A 22,948-nucleotide genomic window follows, 5' to 3' on the forward strand; every position below is an offset into this window, starting at 1 on the left:
AATCGATTTCCTTTCTATCTGCAAATGATGATGGAAAAAGAGTGGACCTAGTTCTTTCTTTCTCTTTTTCTTATATGCCACTTATAAGTTGAATCATTTCTACACCACTATAATATTCGGCGCCAGGCTGCCTAAAGAAGGAATATAGATCATCTTTTGATGTAGCCGCCGGAGACGCGAGACAAGGCATTTGAATCAGGCATTGAAACAGACTCATATTCACTGCAAATCGTATTGACAATGTGACTTATATTTCAATCACCCGACGGAGCATAATATAGAAACATCGAGGTCTAATGAATCTTGAAAAAAAAAACCAATTATATCAGGATTTGGGGATGGAAAACACATGTAATTCAACTTGTAGATACATCGCCACGACACTAAACCAAGCACAAATCACACAGCGACGAGTACAGCAAGAAAGAAAGACAACAAGGACACAGACAGAGTCAAAATCTAGAAGCAAAACAATTACAGACAAAAATCAAGGACTGAGGGTCAACTACAGCAACAGCCGCACCATCTTCTCTCTCGACGAACACTTGACCAAAGCCTCCAACCTCACTCCGCGCGCAGCCTTCAGCTCATCATCCGCCTGCAGCAGAGTCAGTAATTGTGCCATCTGCACCAGATCACCGCCCGCAGCGAAGAAGTCAAGATCATGAGTCAAATCATCCACCGCGTCAACCCCAGGCAACACCGACCGCCACGCCCGCTGCACGGCTTCTTGGACGATCCGAATCTTGGTCAAGTCATCCGATGTTGATGGGACCTCGACCTCCACCACATCGTCAGTATACGCCGCGAGAGGAAGCAAAGCCGGCAGACTCTCATCGCCCGCCGCATAGGCCAGCATCTTCTCAACCGACAACGCCGCCCAGCTCCGCAGCAAACTGACCAGCTGATCGAGCAACAACTCCGCCGCGAAGGGGGCCATTACCGCCGTGGAGGTGACCAGATCCAGGTTGACGACAGTCGTGCCGCGGGCAGCAGGCACCGGGGTCGAGAGGATGGAAACATCCACTAGATCAAGCTCGGCGCCCAGGAAACCAGGGGTGTAGGCAGTGAAATCCGTCGCATCACCCAGCAGCACCAGTTCGGCGTCGTCCACCGCATCCAGGTTCTGATGCTGGACCACACTGCTGAAATGCGTCCAGTGCGGCCAGTGGGTGGCGTCCCGGATGATTTCCCGGAAGCCCATGGACTCGTGGGGCATGTTGGCGATCTGCTGCTGCTGTAGCGCCTGCAGAAGCTCGAGGACGGTTTGACCCGCGTGCAGACGCGCGCGGATGGGAACCACGTTCAGACACGGGCCGACCACCTTGTCGACTCCGGGGAGTGGGCTGTTGCTGCGGTTGGCGACGGTGTGGCCGAAGGTGACATCGGTCGAGCCGGCGAGACGGGCGAGGAGCACGGCCCAGGCGGCTTTGATCACCGTCGCCGGAGTGATGCTCTTGTCGTGCATGGACACCAGAGGGATGCAGCGGCGGGTGACTTGCAGGACTTGCGCACGGGATGCGTCGTGGAGTGCGGGCTTGCTGTAGGTGACGAAGCGGGTTTCCGGAGCACCAGACAGGAAACTCTTCCAGTGCGCCAATGTGGCAGCCAAGGACGTCGAACCGGTGTGGAGGAATTCCTGGAATGAAGGTGCAGGGGGGAGGAAAGAAGCATTCTCGCCCTGGCAGGCGCGCTGCAGGGCATCCCAGAGTGTTGGCAACGAGACACCATCATATTGCGCGTGGGACAGGCGCATCAACAGGCGGTGCTTTCCATCCGGTTGCACAGCCAGCACGAATTGCAAGAAAGGCTCGGAGAGCCGGAAGTTCTCGGCCTTGAGACCATCGGCGTACAGCTGCTTGGTGAAGGTATCGAGGTCGGAGGTGGTATCGACGCGGAATTGAGGCGTCAGCTGGTGTAGCACGACCTGCCAGAACCGGCCCGCATGCGACGCGAAGACGGTTCGGAGAATGTCGAACTGCTGGACCAGAACGGCACAGCCCCGGCGGAGACGTTGCTCCAGCTCGGTATTTGAGCTGCCGAGAGAGGGCGAAGAACCGTCGAAGTAGAAGAAGTTCAGCATCCAGCGAGACTCGGTCAAATGACCGACCAGAGCATAGTCCTGGAAGGCGGTGGTCGTCGCAATCGCGGCGATGCTGCTAACATCAACGCCCACTTGAGGAGCGAGGGCCGCTGCCAAGGCCAGGTCCAGCACAGGGTTGGTTGTCAGGGTTCGTGCTCCATCCTGGGTCGCGCTCGAGACATCCTGGAAAGCGGCAGTGGAGAGTTGAGCCGCGAGACTGGCGAGAACGGGATGGTTGAAGAGATCAGCAACGGTCAAGCTCAGCTGAGCGGCACGGGCGAGACTGGCCACCTTCATGGCCACCATGGAGTCACCGCCGAGACCGAAGAAGCTATCGTCTGCCCCGATGGAGGTGACATCAATTCCGAGCGCGGTGGCCCAGAGATCGGCCAGCTGGCGCTCCAAGGCTGAGGTGAGCGGGCGTTTCGCCGCACGGGAAAGGGATTGTAGGGCATAGCTCTCGCGTTGAGACTCAGACATGGCGTTCACTACCCGGCCGAGCAGCTTGCGGTCAGTCTTGCCAGCGGCACTGGTGGGCAAAAGCTGCAGAGGAACAAAGAGGGCGGGCAGCATGTAGTGTGGTAACCGGGCACGCAGGGCCGTCTGCAGGCTGAGAAGCGTCTCCTGCAGCGCCGGCGTGAGAGGTCGTGCCAGCACGGCCAGCTCCATGTCCGGCATGGGACCGGATTCCTGGAAAAGGTAGGCCACCAGCACCTTCTGGTTGCCACGGTTGACCAGAGTCACACTGTCGACCATGGTGTGAGTGTCAGGCAGGTGAGTCTGGATGTGATGCTCAATCTCACGGGGCTCGATGCGCCGCCCGTAGACCTTAATCTGAGTGTCGGCGCGACCGAGATACTGGATGCGACCGCCGGGCAGGTAACGCGCCAGATCACCGGTGCGGTAGACCCGATTGAAGCCAGGGAGAGGCTGGGGCTGCACCTCCTTCATCCAGGCCAGATCGCTAAGGAATGCGGCGCGAGTTGCGGGGGCATTGTTGCGATAGCCTTGAGCCATGATGGGACCCTCGACGAGCAGCTCACCAACACAGCCCAAGGGGGTGAGACGGTGCAAGTTGTCCGGCTCAGCAATCCACAGGCGACACCCAACCGGCACGCCGATATCAGTGCAGCTATCATCCGGACGCGTGAAGGGACCAGCAGCGCACCAAACAGACGCTTCACTAGGACCATAGGCGTTGATTAGGTTGGGAACTTGACCGGCCCAGGTGCGCAGATTCTCCTCGGTGGGCGCTTCGCCACTTAGGACAAGGGTCTGTAGCAACGAGGCCACCTCGGCTGGTTGCACGAGACTGGCAACCGTGGGCGTAAGACAGGCCCAGTTGACACCCAGTCGCTTCATGGCACCGGCCAGGTCATTGAGGCGGTCCGCATTAGAGAGCACGCAGACCGTTCCTCCCAACAGGAGCGGGGCGAAGATTTCAGCATAGCTGATGTCGAAGGTGTACGCGGCAAACTGCAGGACCCGGGACTCCGCCTTGAGGTGCAGCGCCGAGGTGAAGGCGTCGATACTGGTGCAAATGGCGCGATGGTCAATGACCACAGTCTTTGGCTTGCCGGTACTGCCCGAGGTGAAGGTCATATAGGCAGGGGAGGTGGGTTCGACAACCGGCAGACGAGGAAGACTGGCGGCCGCGAGGGAACGGGATGGCCGTTTACGTGCAGTGGTGGCATCCACCACGAGCACATGGCGCACAGGTAGCCGCTGGACTGGGTGAGAAGCATACTGGGGCGCAGCGAGAATGTGCTGCAGCCCGGTATCGGCAACGATCTCAGTCAATCGTGTCATGGGATGCTGAGGGTCCAGGTGAATACAGGCACCCCCTGCGGTCAGCACAGTCAGGAGGGCGACAACGGCCCAGCAGGATTTATCAAACACTACACCCACGGGGGTACCAGGGCGAAGGTTCAAAGCGACGAGATCCCGAGCGAACCGCGTAGAAAACTCTTCTAATTCACGGTAGGTAAGAGAGCCATCCCAGCCGGCAATGGCAACCCGGTCCGGATGGGCCTGCGCCTGGGCTCTGAATTGCTCATGGAGTGTTGTTGCCAATGGGGCCACAGGAGATCCCATCCACTGCTGCAGTTGAAGCAGATTGGCTGACCCCGTCAGCGTGAGATCCGACAAGGGCGTGGACGATGGCCGCTCGCAGAGCTGGTGAATCAGCGTGTCAAAGTGCTGGAGCAGCCAGCTCATTTGCGTCGGGGCAATGCGAGTGTCGTCGTATTTCACCTCCACAATAAGCTTGTCATCATCGCTGGTGGCGCCCAGTTGGCACTCTACGATCAAGGGGTATGTCTCAAACTCGTAGTCAGTCGCTGTGATAGGCTCCAGGCCCAATTCCTCGTCAGAGGAGTCCAGACTGGGCTGGATGAAGAAAAGATGGCCAAGGTCGATCGGCTCGGCGGCGAGACGACGAAGATGTTGGAGTCCAATCTGTTCGAAGGGAGCCATCGCCTGAGCCTGGTCTCTGAGGCGACCGAGGAACGCATCAATGCTCTCTTCCCCCGAGAGCTGCACACGCACTGGCACGGTAGCAATGGTCGGGCCCATCATCTCTGCCACGCCCGGGAGCGGGATGGTCCGGCCTGACAAGACATGACCGAATAGGACGTCATTGGAGGTGGTGTACCGAGCCAGTAATAGAGACCAGGCGGCTTTGAGAATTGTAGGAGTGGAATAGGGGGTAGAAGAAGTGCGGGTAAGGGCAATTCGATAGGACAGGGAGCGGTTGGGACGGGGAGTGGCAGCTGAAGCAGTTACAGCGGGGAAAGGGGCAGGGAAAAGGGCAGGGAGATCGCCGTCCAGCTGTGTGCGCCAGAAGGCGTCACAAGCAGCGGGATCAACGGTAGTAGTCAGGTAGTGAATGAATTGATTGTACGGGGTGACTGGAGGCAGTGAAGACAAACCATGACGGTAGATGGCTTCGGCTTCAGCAAACATGCTAGCTTCACTCCACCCATCATATACAGCATGATGCGCGGTATGCACAAGCACAGCCCGAGAATCGTCACCTGTCTCGGCAGCTAGGAGAGCAAATCGCATCAGGGGCTGGCCGTGGCGCATGGAGAGACGCCGATCGCGCGCAACATACGCCGTCACAGAGTCAGCAGACAGCTCCTGCCACACCAAAGGCTCGCGGACCACAACTTGGAACGATCGCGCATCCTCGGAGTAGACGATGCGTGTGCGGAGGATGGCCTGGCGCTGGGCAAGCAGCTCCCACGCCTGTCGGTAGTTTTCGAGGTCCAAGTGCAAAGGCAAGCGATAGACCGAGCGCGAAACATAGGCAGTGTCATCACGCGCGGTGAGCGCCATGAGAGCCTCTTGCGATGGAGTGCAAGGGTAGATATCTTCGATGGCGTCGATGGCTACCGCACATTGCGTAGAAGCTTGAACGAGGACAGCTGAAACCTCTTCAGGGGAGAGTAGACTGAATGGAGCAGGGCCTACGGGCACTGCTGTCTCGCCCCCGGCCTGCTGCGCAAGAACAGACGCATGATCCATCGATGCGGCCATCGCACTTAGGGTCGGAGCCTGAGTGATGTCGGCCACGCTGAGCGGTGGGAGACCAGCTTTCGTCGCGGCAGCAACAGCCTTCATGGCGGCAATGGAGTCACCTCCCAAGTGGAAGAAATTGTCTTGGACACCGATGGTAGAGCGGCTGGTGCCTAGGACACGGGCCCAGATGTCCGCCAGAGCGGTCTCGGTGGCAGTGGAGGGAGCCGTTTTGGCCACCTGAGTTAGGGCATACGAGGCCAGCTGCTCGGGCGTGAGGCCATTTCCGACAGCGCGCAGCCTTTTTCGTTCGAGCTTGCGCGAAGGAGACAATGGCATGTGCGAAACGGGAATGAATAGCTGGGGCACCATATGACGTGGTAAAACAGCAAGGAGACGAGCCTGGAGGTCGCAAAATCGTTGCGGGCGTCCTCCTTCTTGATCTTCCAGAGGTAGTAAGAAGTGGCCCTCCTCGTTGTCGTCCGCCACGGCGTCACTCTCACAGATAAATGCCGTGAGGATCTTGATTCCTCCGCGGGACTTGGGCGTCAAAACCTCGACGGCCACCTGATGGGAGCTGCTCTCATCACCGTCGGCACAGGCGGCGCGCAAACGATGCTCGATCTCGCCCAATTCAATGCGTTGACCGTGAAGCTTGACCTGAGTGTCCTTGCGGCCGATGAACTTGATCGTGCCGTCCGGGTTGTACTTGACCAGGTCACCGGTGCGGTAGATTCGCTCACTGGGGTAGGAGTCTGTAGGCCACCAGACCGGAGCAGAGATAAAGGCAGCGGCGGTCTTCTCCGGCTCGTTCAGATAGCCCCGGGCGACAATGGGACCCTCGACGAGGAGTTCTCCAACGGCACCGATGGGCACCAGACGGTCAACGTTGTCTGGATCGACGATCCAAGTCGTGCAGCCCAATCCCCGGCCAATGTTGCTGGGATCGCGGAGGGTAGCGGTGTGAAGGTTGCAGGTGGTCGAAACACAGCATTCACTGGGTCCATAGGTATTGATAATCTGCACCGCCCCAGCCCAGCGCTGGATAACATCTTGCGTGAGAGATTCACCACTGAGGGCCAGCGTCTGCAGGGTGGGAATGCTGCTGGGCAGAAGGAGACTGGCAACAGTGGGAGTCAGCTCCGTCCACGTCACCCGGTACTTAGCCATGGCATCTGCTAGGGCGTTCATGCGTTCCGCCTCGCTGGGCACGCAGATACAGGCTCCCAGCATCAAAGATCCGATGATCTCTTCAAAGCACACGTCGAAGGTGTAGGCGGCGAATTGGAAGGTGCGAGTGCCTGGACCGATGCCCATGGCACCCGCGTGGGCGAGTAATCCAGTAACTAACGAGCGGTGTTCCAGGATGCTGCCCTTGGGCTTACCGGTACTACCAGAGGTATACACCACAAAAACAGCGTTGGTGGGATGAACGAGACCCTCGAGTAAAAGTGGTGTGGCCGGGGGAAGCGATCGCAGATAGTCGCCATCCACGGGGAGAACCCCTTCAGATGGCAGCAGGGTGGACAGCATCTTGGCCGACTCAGGATCACAAAGAACAAGTCGGGCATCGAGATCGTCCAGGAGCAACTGGATGCGACTGCTGGGATGTTCCGGATTGAACATGCAGCTCACGCCACCGACCTTCATGACAGCGAACATGGCCACAATAGTCCACGAGCACTTGGTGAAACACAGTGGAATCTTCATCTCCGACCGAACTCCTCGCGCCAGCAACTCGGTAGCCAAAGAGTCCACAAGGACATTGAGCTGGCGGTAAGTAAGTTCGACATCGAACGAGGAAACCGCCAGTGCATCCGGACGCAAACGGACTTGTTCCTCGAATTGTTCGTGCACGCACGAGTTGACGTACGGAGGGCGATTGGCATTCCAGGCCAAGGTCTGCTGGAGATCCTCCGGGCTGAGTGTACCCATCGAATCCAGAGTCTTCTCCTCCTCCTCTTCATCATTCTCATCATCGGTTGCTTCAGGCACTGCATTGAACCGCTCAATCGTGCGAGCATACTGCTGAAGGATAGAGCGCATCTCGGCCGGGGAGATCAGGCGACTATCGAACTGAGCTTTGATCTCAACGCCGCTCTCGAGCAGGTTACATTCCACCGTCAAGGGATAGGGATCGGATTGCTCCTTCACCACCGCAACAGGCGTTAAGCCCAAGAAGTCAGAGCCGTCCATGGGCGCACTGGCGGGTTGGATGAGCAGGAGATTCTGGAAGTCCACGGCCTCACGCGCGGCATCGCCCATACGACGAATGTTCTGGAGACCCGTGTGCTCGAATGGGATCATGTCAATGGCTTGCTGTTGCACGGCTCTGAGGAAGTGCCGCGGCGACTGATTCTCGCGCACCTGGATATGTACAGGGACGGTGGCAATGGTAGGACCCAAGACCTGATTGATACCGGCCAACGCCGCGTTCCGTCCAGAAAGCGTGAGGCCGAAGCTAACATGCTCTGACTCCGTGCGCTGGGCCAAGACAACCGCCCAGGCAGCACGCAGAACAGTCGGCAAAGTGATGTCGGAGGGGGAGCGGGTGAGCGAGACCGAGTGGTGCTGGGTCTGGTCTGGAGTGGGTTGGAAACTACGTCCCGGCAGTACAGGGAACGTTGTAGCCGGGGTAGCACATTGCGTGGTCCAGAATTCGGTGGCAGCGGCCGAGCCGATGCCCTGAATGTAATCAATGAAGCGATTATAGGGCACTTCGGGAAGGGCGATCTCCTGATTGTATTCGGCGGAGACCTGCTTGGCCAGGACGGGCAGAGTGAGGCCATCGTACACGGCGTGATGCGCCGTCCAGACGAAGTAACGATTCTGCTCGGGGGTAGTCAGGATGGCATAGCGTGCCAGAGGCTGACCGTAGCTCATGGACTGGGCCGAATCCCGGGCCAAATAGGCGGACAGGTCAGCTCCGGATTCCCAGGCAATGCCCTTCTCTGGGAGCAGAACCTGGAAAGCGCCCTCGGGGGTGTTGATGATGCGCGTACGCAGGATTGTGCTGCGTGCGACAACGGCCTCCCAGGCTGCTTGGAACCGGGACAGATCGACGTTCCCTGGCAGTGAGAACACCTCCTGAACCACATATGCAGTATGATCCTGGCTGGTGAGAACCATGAGACCCTCCTGCAGCGGCGTGCAGGGATAGATATCCTCGATGGACTTCGAATTCTCGATCTGGCACTGCTGGGCAGCTTCAGCAACAAGGGACCCAAGATCCACGTCGGTGGGTAGCAGAGAAAATGGCTCGAGGGGGCGGTCCTCGTGGGGTGCCAACACCCGCAGCTCCTTGGCCATGCCAGAGAGAGTGGGCTGTTGGAAAATAGTGTTCATTGTCAGCGACAAGCCTTGGTTACGGGCGTTGGCCACGAGACGCATCGCGCCAATAGAGTCTCCTCCCAATCGGAAAAAGCTGTCTGAGAAACCGACACCCTGAGGATCGGGCAGATGCAGGACCTCCACCCAGAGGTCAGCTAAGAGCTGCTCGTTAGCTGTCAGTCTACCAGCCTTTGCGGCGACGGGGGCGAGAGAATAAGCCTGCAGCTCGAGCTCAGACAGGGTGCTCGTCAGCTGCTGCAGTGCCTCACGATCCACCTTATAGTCATGGGTCAAGGGGAGATTATTGAGAGGGAAGAAGAGAGATGGAAGCAGAGGCTCCGGGAGCTGAGCTGCCCGAAGCGAAGACTTCAACTCTGAGAATAATTGCTGCTGAGATTCCGAGACAGGCAGCAGCAGCGTAGGTGACGTACTTGAGGTCTGTGGTGTGCTGCTGCGGTCAATGACGAACACCGCCACCTTGTCAGTCGATCTGTGACGCATGATCGATAACACCGCATGCTGCGTCACTGGCAGTCCCACTTGAACCTGCTGCTCAAGAGCCGTTAGATTAGTGGCGTGGCCATTGATGGCCTGGAGAGGCGACACGAGAGAGATATTCTCTTGCTCGAAGGTCCGTCGCCCCACTTGGCCAGTGTGATAGACAGTCGTTCCCGGCGACCATGTCACCTTGTCAGTGGAAGATGTCTCTTGGGCTTTACTGAGGAGATGGCACTGAGGAACGACCGGCCCATCGACGAGTACAGGTCCAACACAGTCCACAGGAGTGAGCGCCGCGGCACCGTTGAACGGATTCGCAACCCATATCCGTGCTACAGCCGGTGCTGCAAGATGTACAAGGGTGTCGCTGCCAGCTGCAGCACCCATGAAAGAAAGCCAGACGGAAGAATCAATCAGTCCATAAGGGTGGATCAAGTTGACTCCATTCCACTGGGCGCACAAAGCAGGTCCGAATTCTTCGCCGGCCACCATCAAGGTCTTGAGGGACGGGACTTGAGTTTGGTTGGTGAGGGCAGCCACCGTTGGAGTGGTTAGGGCCCAGTTCGCCTGGGAGTCGCGGACAGCCTCAGTGAAACTAACATCACCGGCCGCCGGAATGACAACTGTACTACCTGCCACCAGGGAATACAGCGTTTCAACGAGGTAGAAGGGCGAGGTAACCGGGTTGAACTGCAACACACGAGCAGCTGGCCCTAATCCAGCGACAGGGCCCAGCTGTGTGGCGACGGTGCTGATGGCGCAATGGGTGCGTAAGGCCCAGTCTGTCCCGTCCTTCACAGCGACGGCGATTGCTGCGGCCGAAGGGTAATCAAGCTTGTCCGATTTAGCAGATTCATCCCACTTTTGAATTGTGGTGGAATCAACGATCACTGGAGTGAAGGCAGATTCGTTGTCAAACGATGCCGCATGTTTCTCAGCTCCGCACAGCATCACACTGCATTTCGCAGCCGACAATCTGTCACGCAAGCTCTGGATATTGCTGACCGAAGGATCGAGAGGAAGGGCAATTGCGCCCGCCTGCAGCACGGCTAGCATGGCCACCAGTGCCCAGGGGTCGCGATCAAAAACGAGGGGGACCACATCGCCGAGGCCAACACCCAGGGTGCTCAGATGACCAGCCAAGGCACACGCTCGGCGATCCAGATCCTGATACGTCAGTGTGACTTGGCTATCTGCAGACTGAACAGCGACAGCGGTGGGCTGCTTGCTCGCATGTATAGCAATAAGCTCAGGCACTGATGCCTCAACCGCCGTCGACCAAGCCTGCTCAATTGCCCGGGAGGGTTGGTTCTCTTCGGTGGAGGCGATCTTCAAGTTGGACAGACGCCGATCGGCACTGACAGTCAAGGCCAGCAACATATTAGTGAAGGTTTGGAGGAGATTGTTGGCCTGGATCTGACTGAGCATCGTCGTGCGGTAGGTTAGGTGAACCTCCACGCCCGCTGCGTCCCCGGTGGTGATGTTGAGATCCACGTCATACTAGCTTATAGTCAGCCGCCGGCAAACTGTCGGGAAAAGAGTGAGTGGATTACTTACCTCGGTCGGGTCAACCTGGTCGACGATGCGGAATTCCAGTTGAGGCGGCGGACCCTGCGGGGGCTCGCGTTGAAGCGACAAGATGGTGTTGAAGAGAGCCACGTCATGGTTGCCAAGGGCGTGCTGGATCTTAGCCAAGGAGGTCTGCTGGTGAGGCAGACCCCGCAAATAATCGGACTGCACGGTCTGCAGCAGTTCCTGCACCTCCACTGCATCGCTGACGTCCAGTTTACAGACGAGCAGGTTGATAAATGGTCCTACTGCTTCCTCAATGCCCGCCATGGGAATGTCTCGGCCCGAGGCCATGTATCCAAAGCAGACCTCGGAATGACCGGTGTAGGCGCGAAGCACAAGACCCCAAGCGGCCTGGAACAGATTGCTCACAGTGACATTCTGGGCCTCACAGAACCGCCTAAGTCGGCCTTCGCGGTCGATGTGGACTGTGTGCGACGCAAAGGCCTCCTTGCTCGACAGGGCTGGCTGCAGGTCAGGAAAGTGACAGGGCTGGACCTCGGCGAGTCGGTCGGTCCAGTAAGCCAGGGCTTCATCCTCAGGGCGAGAGGCAAGATAGGCCATGTAGTCGTGATAGAGTGGGGCCGGTGTTGCGGGGAGAGTGTTCTCGTACCCAGAAATCAAATCCCGGACCAAGAGGGCCATGGAGGTACCATCAATCAGCGCGTGGCTCAGTTCGAGCTGGCAGTAGACGGTCTTGTTGGGAGCTTCACAGATCGTCAAGCGATGCGCGGGCACAGGTTGACGGTAGTCTGGAGTAGGTTGACGCTGGATGAACGCAGCGATGCTCTCACCCTCAACGCCCTCGTATACAAGCTGCAACACATTGGGCTGATGGCTACGCAGCACGAGCTGGTCGTAGACTCCGGCACCAGTCAGGGACTCAATGAAGATGGTGCGGAGAATGGTATGGCGGTCCACAATGCGTTGCCAGGCCTGCAACAAATGCGAGACGTTGACAGGGCCCACATCGGAGCGGGGGACGACCTCGAACAGCTGGCGTACCTCGTACGTGCCAGGCTGACGGGCTTGACTGATGAGGATACCCTCTTGGATGGATGAGCAAGGATAGAGATCCTCAACGGCGTCGGAAGCCAGACCAATGCCGGGCAGGACGGTGCTGGTTAGGGTTGAGAGATCCGCGTAATCAATGGCCATGAGCGGGAAATCGCTGAGCGAGTATTCCAACGCACTATGAGCCAGCTCAGTCACAACAGTCTGAAGCACCTTCTGGCAGCTCTCCACCCAGTGACGAATGCGATCCTGGTGCTGCAGATCGGGAGGGAAACAGAACGAGACGAGGAGCCGACCGTGAGAAACTGCCGCAGAGACGTCGAAGACTGCTAGACGGCCCATAGCTTCACCGATGTTGTCGATCACCTCGCCCGCCCGCAGCGGCTCTTCTTGCAGGAAAGCATCCGCGCGCTCAGTTTGTTGCGCTTGACCCAGGTAGTTGAAGCAAATCTCCATATCGTGGCGTTCAGACGCAGCTGGTCGAAACTGGCGACCAGTGAAGTACGCAAAGCCGTGGTCGGGGCAGGCGCGACGAGCATCCTTGGTGCGCTTGACGGTTTCTTTCACGCTCTCGTGCTGACGGACATGGCGATGCATTGGCTGGAAGACTGTGAACCAACCGACAGTTTCTGATAGATCGATGGAAGTGTCCCACGGTTCACGCCCATGACCCTCGCTGAAAATTGCAGGCATCGCACGATCAGGGAAAGACTCGGTGAACGACTGCTGGAGCGCCGCCACAAGCAAGTCGACAGGCTGAGTGCGGAGGGATGTATTGGCCTCCGCCAATAGAAGCGCCGTGGTCGACGTATCCAGGTTGAAGGTCAATTCCTTGCCATCTTTCCAGCTGGGCAGTTGCTTCAGTCCCCAGTACGAAAGGTTGGGGGTGGGCAAGGCAGGAGGACCCAAGGACGGAGCTGTCAAACCCTCCGCGTACTCCCGCTGAGCGTGCGCCCAGCTCTGGAAGGGCATTTGACATTGAAGTTGAAGTTCTTCGCTAGGTGCCAGCAGCAGCTGCTCGAGCTGACCGACCAGGATATGCCAGGACACGGCATCAACGACAAGGTGGTGAGCAATGAGTGAGAGTAGCTGACCCTGCGAGTCCGGGAGCGTGAAATAATCGACCACAAAGACTGGACCCTGCTCGATATCGATCTGGCGCTGAGAGGCATTGATCACTTCCAACAAAGCTTCACGGCTTGTCACATCATGAACAGACACAGGTGCCAGCCCCGAGGCTGGACGCCGCACCAGCTGCGTCCATTTTCCGTCGACATCCTGGTGGAACCGAGCCCGCAGCATCGCATGACAGTTCACGATCTTTTCAATGGCAGCAGAGAGTTGCGAGGATGAAATTGGATGGGTCACACGCAGCAGAACACTCTGGTTGTAATGATTCAGTTGACGCTCATTCTCCGGCACGACATCCTGGAAGTAGAGCTGCTGGATTGGAGACAGTTCAAAAGGAACATCATAGACTTCTTCTCGCGTGACAGCACTGCGAGGCTTAGCCGCATGAGCCCGAGCAACGACACCCGCCAGCGACTTGGGCTGCAGGATATCCTGCACGCTCAAATCAATCCCCTGGGAGCGACAACGGGCGACGACCTGCATGGCAGTAATGGAATCTCCACCCAGGCTCAAGAACGAACGATTGAGACCAATAGCCTCGAGCGGAAGATTGAGAACATGGCTCCAGACCTGCGCCAGCTGCTTCTCCAGCGCCGTAGACGGCAGATTCTGCTCATCACACTCCGAAGACGTGGCATCCACCACCTGGTGGTATGTCTCCTCCGACATATCCATGACCCAGCGCGAAATTGGCACGCGGTTAATCTTACGCGAAGCCGTCAAGGGAATCGAGTCAAGGACGACCCAGATAGTCGGTACCATATACGGGGGCAGCACCGCACCAAGCTCTTCCTGGATCTCCTGGATTTGTGATTGTGTCTTGGGGGACTGCAAAATCTGCGGCAAAACGAGCTGCACACGATCTCCCTCTGCCGCTTCGGGTTGAAGGCTCGTCAACGCCACTATGGCCACTAGCTTACCCTTGCAGAGACCTGTCTTGGGCAGCGTGACCATGCCGGCTTCGACAGCTGCGCTCGCGCGCAGATGAAACTCGATCTCACCCAGTTCGATGCGCTGGCCGTGGAATTTAACCTGGCTGTCCTTGCGGCCGGCGATCTCTAGGGAGCCATCCGCCATGTACCGCACCAGATCACCGGTCTTGTAGAATTTATAGGTGTATTCGGCATCCGCCCTACCCTGCATCCAGGCCGGGCTCTCGATGAAGGCGTCCCGGGTTTTCTCGGCCTCGTTCAGATAGCCACGGGAGACGTTCGGGCCTTCAATGAGCAACTCTCCGACGCAACCGACTGGGGCGAGACGATTGTGGTCATGAATATCGGCCACCCAGTAACGACAGCCGACTCCGCGACCGATGTTGGTGGGGGAGACGGTGGCGCTGGCGTTGGCATGAGAGGCCCAGATGGTGCATTCGGCCGGGCCATACGAGTCGATCAATTGCAGCTGGTTGGACCACTGGTCGACCAGACTCTGCGAAACGGCTTCACCACCCAGAACGAGGGTCTGCAGATTAGGCACTTCGCGGGGATCAAGTAGGGCAGCCACGGTGGGTGCCATAAAGGTCCAGGTAATGTTCATGAGGTTGATAGTGGCCGCCAGGTTGTTGATGCGGTCGTCCTCAGTGGGGATACACAAGGTACCCCCTTTCATGAGTGTGATGAACACTTCTCCCATGCTGACGTCAAAGCTGAACGAAGCGAACTGAAGGACGCGCAGATTTTTGCCAGTGAAGCCCAGTCCCTCTCCATGCTGGATCGCAACCGTGCAAACTCCGTTGTGCTGGACCACGATTCCCTTGGGCTTGCCCGTACTGCCGGATGTGAAAATGACAAAGACCGGGTTGGTGGGCTTGATAACAGGCAGTGGTCGCACTGTCTCGTCGAGCACAGGCAGATTGCGGATCAAGGATTCATCAATGGCGACCACCGTTACGCCCCCGACGGATGCAAAGAGCGAGGCACGGTCCGGTGCAGCAAGGACGACGGAGGAGCCCGTGTCGACGATCACGCCCTCCAGACGCGATATCGGGTGATCAGGGTTAAGCATCACGCATCCCCCACCACATTTTACCACGGCCATCATGGTGACGATGGTCCATAGGGACTTGTCAAAGCACAGGAGAACCAAAGACTCGGGCTTGAGGGCGTGAGAAGAAATGAGCCAATCAGCCAAGCGTGAGGACATATCGTCAAGTTGCCAGTAGGTCAGCGATCCATCCCATGCGTCGACGGCAACGTGGTTCGGGTGGCGCTTGGCTGCAGCGGTGACCAATTGGTGGACACACACGTTCTCCGGCTTGGCCGGCTCTGCATTCCAGGCCCAAATCTGTCGCTCATCCTCTGGACTGAACATATCGACCTGCTTCAGCCGACGGTCCGGGGTCGATGGCGTGGTAAGCTGCTGGAGGACATGCTCAAAGTGACCCAACAGGCGCTGGGTTTGATCCGAGGACACAACAACATCATCAAATCGTGCTTCCAAAAGCACCTGGCCGTTGGCCTTCATGTTGCACTCAAGAACCAAGGCATAGGGGTCAAACCGGCTCATATCAGTGGTGACCTGGACCATCAGTTCGAGACTTGGCGCCTCGTCCGTGTGAGGCTGCACCACGAACAGATTCGTGAAATCAGAGGCGGCACTGGCGGCGGGACTGATGCGACGGATGGACTGCAATCCGGCGTGCTGGTGGCGCATCATCTCGATATTTTGATCCTGCTGCTGCTGCAGGAAGGTCTCCACCAACATCTCCCCGTCCAGGTGAACATTCATCGGAACAGTGGTGATGGTAGGGCCGACCATACGCTCCACGCCTGCGACGGGCACATCTCGTCCGGACAGAGTGAGCCCATACAAAATGTCTTCCGCGTCGGTATACCGAGCGAGCACAATAGCCCACGCTGCCCGTAGAAGGATGGCCAGGGTGAGGTTCGACTGCTCCGGCTGCACGATATTGGAAATGGTGCGAAAGCAGGTCGCCTTCGCGGTGGGTTGATAAGTGGCTGCGGGCAGACGAGGGAAGATAGCAGGAGGCTCGGAGGGCACCAACGACGCCCAGAACTTGCGCGAGGCATCCTCATCAGTCTTCGTCTCGAGGAACTGCACAAATTCGGCGTACGAAGGTCCTGTCGGTGTAGCAAGGGCAAGACCATCTTGCTGCTTGTACAACTGAACCAATTGTTCGAAAAGCAGACCCACTGACCAGCCATCGAACACGGCATGATGGGCGGTCCACACGAAGATGGTGGAACGGTCCTCGGCGGGAATAAGGGCATACCGCGTCAACGGACCTCCTGCGACCACAGAGAGGGACTGAGTGCGGGCAAGATATCCGTCGCAGGATGCGGCATGCTCCCACTGCAACTGCGAGGCCTCTTTGGTCAAAACCACCTGGTAAGAAGTGGATTCGACAGTGACCAGCCGGGTCCGCAAAATGAAGTGAGCGTCGACGAGGGTCTGCCAAGCGGCCTTGAAGCGGGCAAGATCGAAGTCTGCAGGGATGCGGAAGGCGGTTGGGGCAACATACGCGCCCTTGTGAGTAGTCGACATAAGGAAGACTCCTTCCTGCAGGGGTGTGGCTGGGTAGACGTCTTCAATGGCTTCGAGGGAGATCGAGCACTGCTGAGCAGCCTCCGCGAGCAGGTTCTCTCTCTCCGTTGTGCTAGCTGCAGGCAACAAGGAGAAGGGCGTGTAGGCAAGTGGAGAAGTCGACGAGGACGGAGAGGAGGACGAGGAGGACAAGGAGTCGCCTCCAGGCAAAACAAGCTGCGCCGCCATGTCCGACAATTGAGGATGACGGAAGATATCAGCCACGCTGAGCACGAGGCCAGCGCCGCGAGCAGCAGCCACCAACTTCATGGCGCCAATGGAGTTACCCCCAAGACGGAAGAAGCTGTCGTCACGTCCCACGGTGCTAGCCTCTTTGCGTAGAACCTTAGCCCATAGTTTCTGCAGCTGGATCTCCTGGAGAGTCTGAGGGGCAGCCTTAATCTGCTCAGCCAGCGCATACATTTCCAGCTGGGCGGAAGACAGGGTCGACACAGCACGACGAAGAACAATGCGATCGACCTTGCCGGAAATCGTCATGGGAATGTGAGAGATGGGGATGAAGAGACTAGGAACCATGTAGCTGGGGAGAGTTTCAGACAGAGACTTCTCCAGTGCGCGCAGCTGAGCAGTTACCTCTGGAGTCAAAGGCATCATCAGCTCGTCACTATGCCCTCCCAGATACAGGAAAGCGACAAGAGTCTGAGGCGGCAGCACCACCGCGTCGACAGTGATATGCACCGCACCAGGCATGGTTCCCAGGATAGCATGCTCAATCTCTCCCAGTTCAACACGCTGTCCACGGACCTTGATTTGCGTGTCCTTCCGGCCAATGAACCGCAGGTCTCCGTTGGGGTAGTAGCGCACCAGATCGCTGGTCTTGTAGAACCGCCGTGGCTCTCCGGAGGCTCTCTTGGGCAACCAGACAGGGTCTTCCAGGTATGCGGCCTTGGTCTTCTCAGGCTCGTTAAGATAGCCACGCGTCACCAAGGGTCCTTCGATGATAAGCTCGCCGATACAGCCAACCGGGAGAAGTCGATCAGTGTTTTCCGGGTCAGTGACCCACAGCCGCGTGCCAACGGCATGGCCCAGATTCGCCGGGTCGCTGTCGGCTGTAAGTGGTTCAGTGCCCATACTATAGATGGTACATTCTGTGGGCCCGTAGACAATCCGGATGGAAAGCGCCTCCGTCCAGGGAGAGATGTCCTCGCGCGAGATAGCCTCACCTCCGAGAACCACAGTCTTCAGGGTAGGGACTGTCTCGGGGGACAGCAGACCCAGCACACGGGGAGTCAAGAAGGCCCAGGTCACTCCCAGCCGATTTATGGCGCCGGCGAGATCATCCACTCGCTCCTTCTCCTGGGGAATACAGATCGTACCGCCACCGACCAGGGTCGTGAAGGTGTCCGAGACACTTGCATCGAACGCGTAGGCAGAGAACTGCAGCACCCGCGCCGACTGGTTAACCTCCCACTCGACACCGTGAGCGAGAATACTGGTGATGAGGGAGGCGTGCTCGAGAACGATACCCTTGGGCTTTCCGGTACTGCCCGAAGTGAAGGAGACGAAAGCGGGGTTGCACGGCTTCGCTTGGGGGAGTTGCGCTCCAGCTGTAGGGGCAGGTAGTGAGGTGAAGAAGGCCTCATCCAGGACGACAATATGCTCGACCAAACCCTCCACAACGGAGGCATGCTGAGGAGCAACAACCGCAATGCGGGCGGCACAGTTCTCCACAATGTCCTGGATCCGAGATCGGGGATGCGCCGCACTCAGTCCCACACCGGCACTGCCGGATTTCATGATTGCCAGCATCGTCACTGGAGCGAGCCTGGACTTGTCGAAACAGTGGGGAATCAAAACTTCAGGACCCGCTCCAAGCTGAGCCAGGTAATGGGCCAACTTCTCTGAGAGCTGGTCCAACTCGGCGTAGGTGTACTCGCCATCCCAGGCACACACCGCGGGCGCGTCGGGCTGCTGGCGCGCCCGAGCGTAGATGTATTCATGGACAACTCCAGGCGCTGCGACGGGCTCGTCCTGGTTCCAGGCGAAGATCTGCTCGCGATCCCGCTCGGTGAAGAGATCGAGGTCAGAGGCTGAGGAGTTTGCTTGCGTGAGGACACGATCAATGGCGCCACTGAACGTGTTGGCCAGGTTCGCGGCGTCGCCTTCAGACAACAGCGAGGACCAGTAGCCGATAGACAGATGCGCGTGCTCTTTGCCCATGTAGATATGGACAGTCAGGTCGAACTAACAGACAGACAAAGGTTAGCCACTTAAGCAGAGATAGGGAGAGGAGCACAACGCACATCAGTAGGATCATCCTCAGTGAGGGGCTGGAACGAGAGCGACCACTCGCCCAATGACTGGTCGGTCACCTCCTTCTGCACCGAGACAATGCTGTTGAACAGAGGCATGCCCGACAGTTTTAGTGCGTTCTGGATTTGTGCCAGCGAAGTGTGCTGATGAGGCAACGCATCGAAGTATTCGGCCTGCATCCCAGCAATTGCTTCAAGCACGCTGGGATACTGGTCCAACCGCACCCGGCAGACGAGCATGTTGATAAAGGCGCCCACCGCGTGTTCAATGCCAGCAACGGGCACATCACGCCCCGAGGCAATGTAGCCGAAGCAAACATCGTCGAGTCCAGTGTAGGCCCGGAGAGTCAGGGCCCAGGCCGTCTGCAGGACGTTAGCCAGCGTGATCCCGTTGGCCTCGGAAAGTCGAACCAGTGCAGCCACTTGGTTCTCCGTAAAAGGCACTGGCACCGAGCGAATTTGCTTGGGGGCATGTTGTTGCTCAGTAGGAGGATACATGGGTACGATCGTCGGCTGCACCCCAGCCAGGTAGGTAGTCCAGTGGCTTAGCGAATTGTTGCTTCCAGCTTGCGCCTCCGAGATATACTCAATGTAGTCACCGAAGAGCGCAGCGGGGCTCGGGAAGTCCTGCACATCAAAGGCCTGGGACAGTTCGCGGAGGATCACTTCATTGGATGCACCGTCAACCAAAGCGTGACTGATTTCGAACTTGAGGAAGATCGCATCACCGGCCGCGTGGCAGATAGTAAAGTGATGCTGGGGATCCGAGGGGGCGTAGCTGGGCTTGGGCTGATCCTGCAGGAACTGAACCACCGCCTGTTCCTCCGTCAAGTCGAGGCGCTCGCATACCTGAACAGAGGCCGAGACCTCCTTGAGGACAATCTGCCGGAACTGACCCTCTGCGTCGACGAAGATTGTCCGCAGCATTGGATGCCGATTCACCACCGTCTGCCATGCGCTTTGCAGACGATCGACAACAGGGGGCACGTCGCCAGTGGACTGCACCCGCAACACGCGACGGACGTGGTACGTGCCAGGGAATTTGACCTGACTGAGCAGGATACCGTCCTGCATGGGTGAGCAGCCATAGACATCTTCCACCTCGTCGCGGCTAGTGAGTCCTGCCACTGTCAGGAGAGAATCATTGAGAGCGGCAACGCGGCCGGCCGGAGTCGAACGGGTCATCTTATCGCTGCCATCCCCGTTATCATCCCCAGACGAGGTGTCAGATCCCTTGGTGGTGCGTGCGGCGAGCTCGACGATATTCGCGGCGCGTAAAACATCGGGAACCGAAACCACAAGCTGCTGCTTGCGACACCGCGCCACGACCTTCATCGCCGTCAACGAGTCACCTCCAAGAGCAATGAAGGAGCGGTTGGCCTTGAGGTCAGCGACAGGGATCCCCAGTTCATCGGCCCAAATCTGCTGGAGCTGGAGTTCTACCTCACTCGAGAGTGCGGTTTCAGACCCCTCGTCACTCACGCCGGCAATCTCGTTATAGGTCTCTTCGGACATCTCAGCAAGCCACTTGGTCATAGCCACACCATGGACCTTGCCTGAAGTCGTGAAGGGAAGAGCTGCCAGCACCACCCAGAAGGTGGGAATCATATACACGGGAAGCTGTGTCGCCAACCGTTGAGTGATTTTCGTCAAACTGGCGCGCGCACTTCGTGACTCCTCGGCTGACAGAACGTGAACGTTCGCGTCCCGGGGACTATCGTGGGAGAAAGCATGCAGCGAAAGGACCGCCACCAGACGGTTCTGGCAGGGACCCTCCTTAGGCAGCATGACGAGGGCATGCCGCACCAACGCATCAGCTGACAGTCGCTGCTCGATCTCGCCCAGCTCCAAGCGTTGTCCGTTCAGTTTCACTTGGCGATCCTTGCGTCCGAGGAAGTTGAAGGTACCGTCACTGTTCTGGCGCACCAGATCACCAGTCTTGTAGAGACGGAAGGCGTGAGGCTGTTGAGGGAGCAGCGCAGCAAAGTCTGGGGTCTCATCCAGGAAGACGGCCGCCGTTTTGGCGGGCTCATGCAGGTATCCGCGCGCGACGATGGGTCCTTGAATGACCAGTTCGCCGACAGTACCGATGGGGACAAGTCGATGATGGTCTTCAGGATGCACGACCCAGCAGTTCGCGCCATATCCAACGCCAATATTGGCGGGATCCGAAGTCAATGACAGCGGAGTGTTGATGGTCGCCGCAACGGAGCACTCACTTGGTCCGTAGCCTATAGATAAACATCAGTCACGGCTCAGAGAATGATAGTTGGACTTGGAGGCAGGCCTACCGTTGATCAATTGCAGCTTATCCGCCCAGGTCGTTACATCAATGCGCCCGAGCCCTTCTCCACCCAAGGCAAGGGTCTTGAGGGTGGGCACCGCCTTTGGGTCAATCAAGCGCACCAGCGAAGGCGTCATGAAGGTCCAGGTAATTTGCAGGAAGTTGATAACATGCGTGATTCCACGCGCCGCTTCTTCATCGCTGCAGAAGCAGATGCAGGCGCCGGTGGTGAGTGTGGTGAAAATCTCGAGCATACTCACATCGAAGGTATACGGTGTCATTTGCAGTACTCGACTGGAAGGAAGAATGTGGCCAGCCTGTACATGTTGTGCCGCCGCCGTGAGGAACGACTCATGCTCCACGACGACACCTTTAGGTGTGCCGGTACTACCCGAGGTAAAAATGATGTAGAGAGCATTCTGCGGTGAGACTTCGAGATGAGGGACGACAGCCTCGCTTGTGGGCAGTTGAGCGAGGGCGTCTTCCGAGACGACCACCACATGATACTCGTCCACCCAAAGCGTGGCGTGCTGTACGGAGCTGATGACAAACTGCGCTTGAAGCTGGGTGAGCAAGCCCCGCAACCGTGGCCGTGGCTGTTTGGCGTCCAGGTTCACGATGACACCCCCAGCCTTGACCACGGCGACCATGGTCACAATGGCCCACTTTGACTTCTCAAAGAACAAAGGAACCGCCGTTTCAGGACCGACTCCTCGCTGCATCAGGTGCTGCGCCAGCCGATCCGAGTACCATTGCAATTCTGCATAGGTCATCTGGCCATCGGCTCCATCAATGGCGAGGGCGTCAAGTCGGGCCTGCACCGTCTCGTCCACAGTATGATGCAGACAGCGCGAGACCACGGCGGGAGCTGTCTGGTTCCAGTGAGAGATTTGTTCCAGTCCCGACGGACTCATCAAGTTGATGGCGTGGAGAGGCCGATCGGGGTTTTGGATGATTTCCCCAAGGACGTGGCTCAGGGTTGCCGCGCAGTGCTTAGCTTGCGCCTCAGGGAGCAGGTGGATAGGAGCCTGCAGATGGATCGCTACTTGATCCTGAGCAGCCCGGGCTTGAAGGGCAATATAGTTTCCAGCCTGGACTTCCACCCGCTCCGGGCTCTCGCCGTCGGACAACAGCACCACGCTGTTGAAAGCTGGATGGTCGTCTACGGAGGTCCAGATCTGCAGGTCGGTCACAGTCGTCGCCGAAGGGACCGCGACACTGGCCTGTAAGCGCTGCTCCACCTCGACCAAGTTCTGTCGCACGGTCGACCCGTCGTCGATCGTGATTTCGGACAGGCCCACATGAGGGACCTCTGCCACATAGCGGACCGACAGCACGTGGACGACATCGGTGTCGGCATAGGCAGCCAGCACCATTGCCCACGCGACGTTCAACACGCTGAGGAGTGTCACGTCCTGGCGCGTGCAGAAATCTGCTAGAGCCGCGGCCGAGACGTGCGGCTTCAGCTCCAGGGCAATGCGTGCCTGGTTCACCTCGCCGGCGACCGCAGGTCCGGCCGTCCGGTCGCCATCTACAAGAATCCCGTCAGTCAAGAGGGGGAACAAAGAAGCACTTGCCTTGAGCTCGAGGGGCAGCTGAGCCGGAAGGGCCTCAATTGAGATCTGGTTGCCGTAGTCTCCCATAGTGAAAATAGTATTAAAATCGGTGGGTATATGATAAAATTACAAGACGTTTTTGAGATCG

At 58.0% G+C, this 22,948-nt stretch overlaps 1 protein-coding gene across 1 annotated transcript; it reads right to left on the reverse strand.

Annotated features, from left to right (window-relative positions):
- Positions 1–327: 327 nt before the first annotated feature.
- BO72DRAFT_504656 (acetyl-CoA synthetase-like protein) lies at positions 328–22,887 on the reverse strand (the record flags this gene model as incomplete). The annotated part of the gene is made up of 4 exons (XM_040949162.1): positions 328–10,930; positions 10,988–18,892; positions 18,952–21,191; positions 21,252–22,887. The coding sequence occupies 4 exons, from the start codon at positions 22,885–22,887 to the stop codon at positions 506–508; spliced, it is 22,206 nt and encodes a 7,401-aa protein (XP_040795036.1). The 3' UTR covers positions 328–505.
- Between the last annotated feature and the right edge of the window lie 61 nt (positions 22,888–22,948).

This window comes from Aspergillus fijiensis (genome assembly GCF_003184825.1).
Source record: "Aspergillus fijiensis CBS 313.89 unplaced genomic scaffold BO72scaffold_119, whole genome shotgun sequence".
Lineage (NCBI taxonomy): Eukaryota > Fungi > Ascomycota > Eurotiomycetes > Eurotiales > Aspergillaceae > Aspergillus > Aspergillus fijiensis.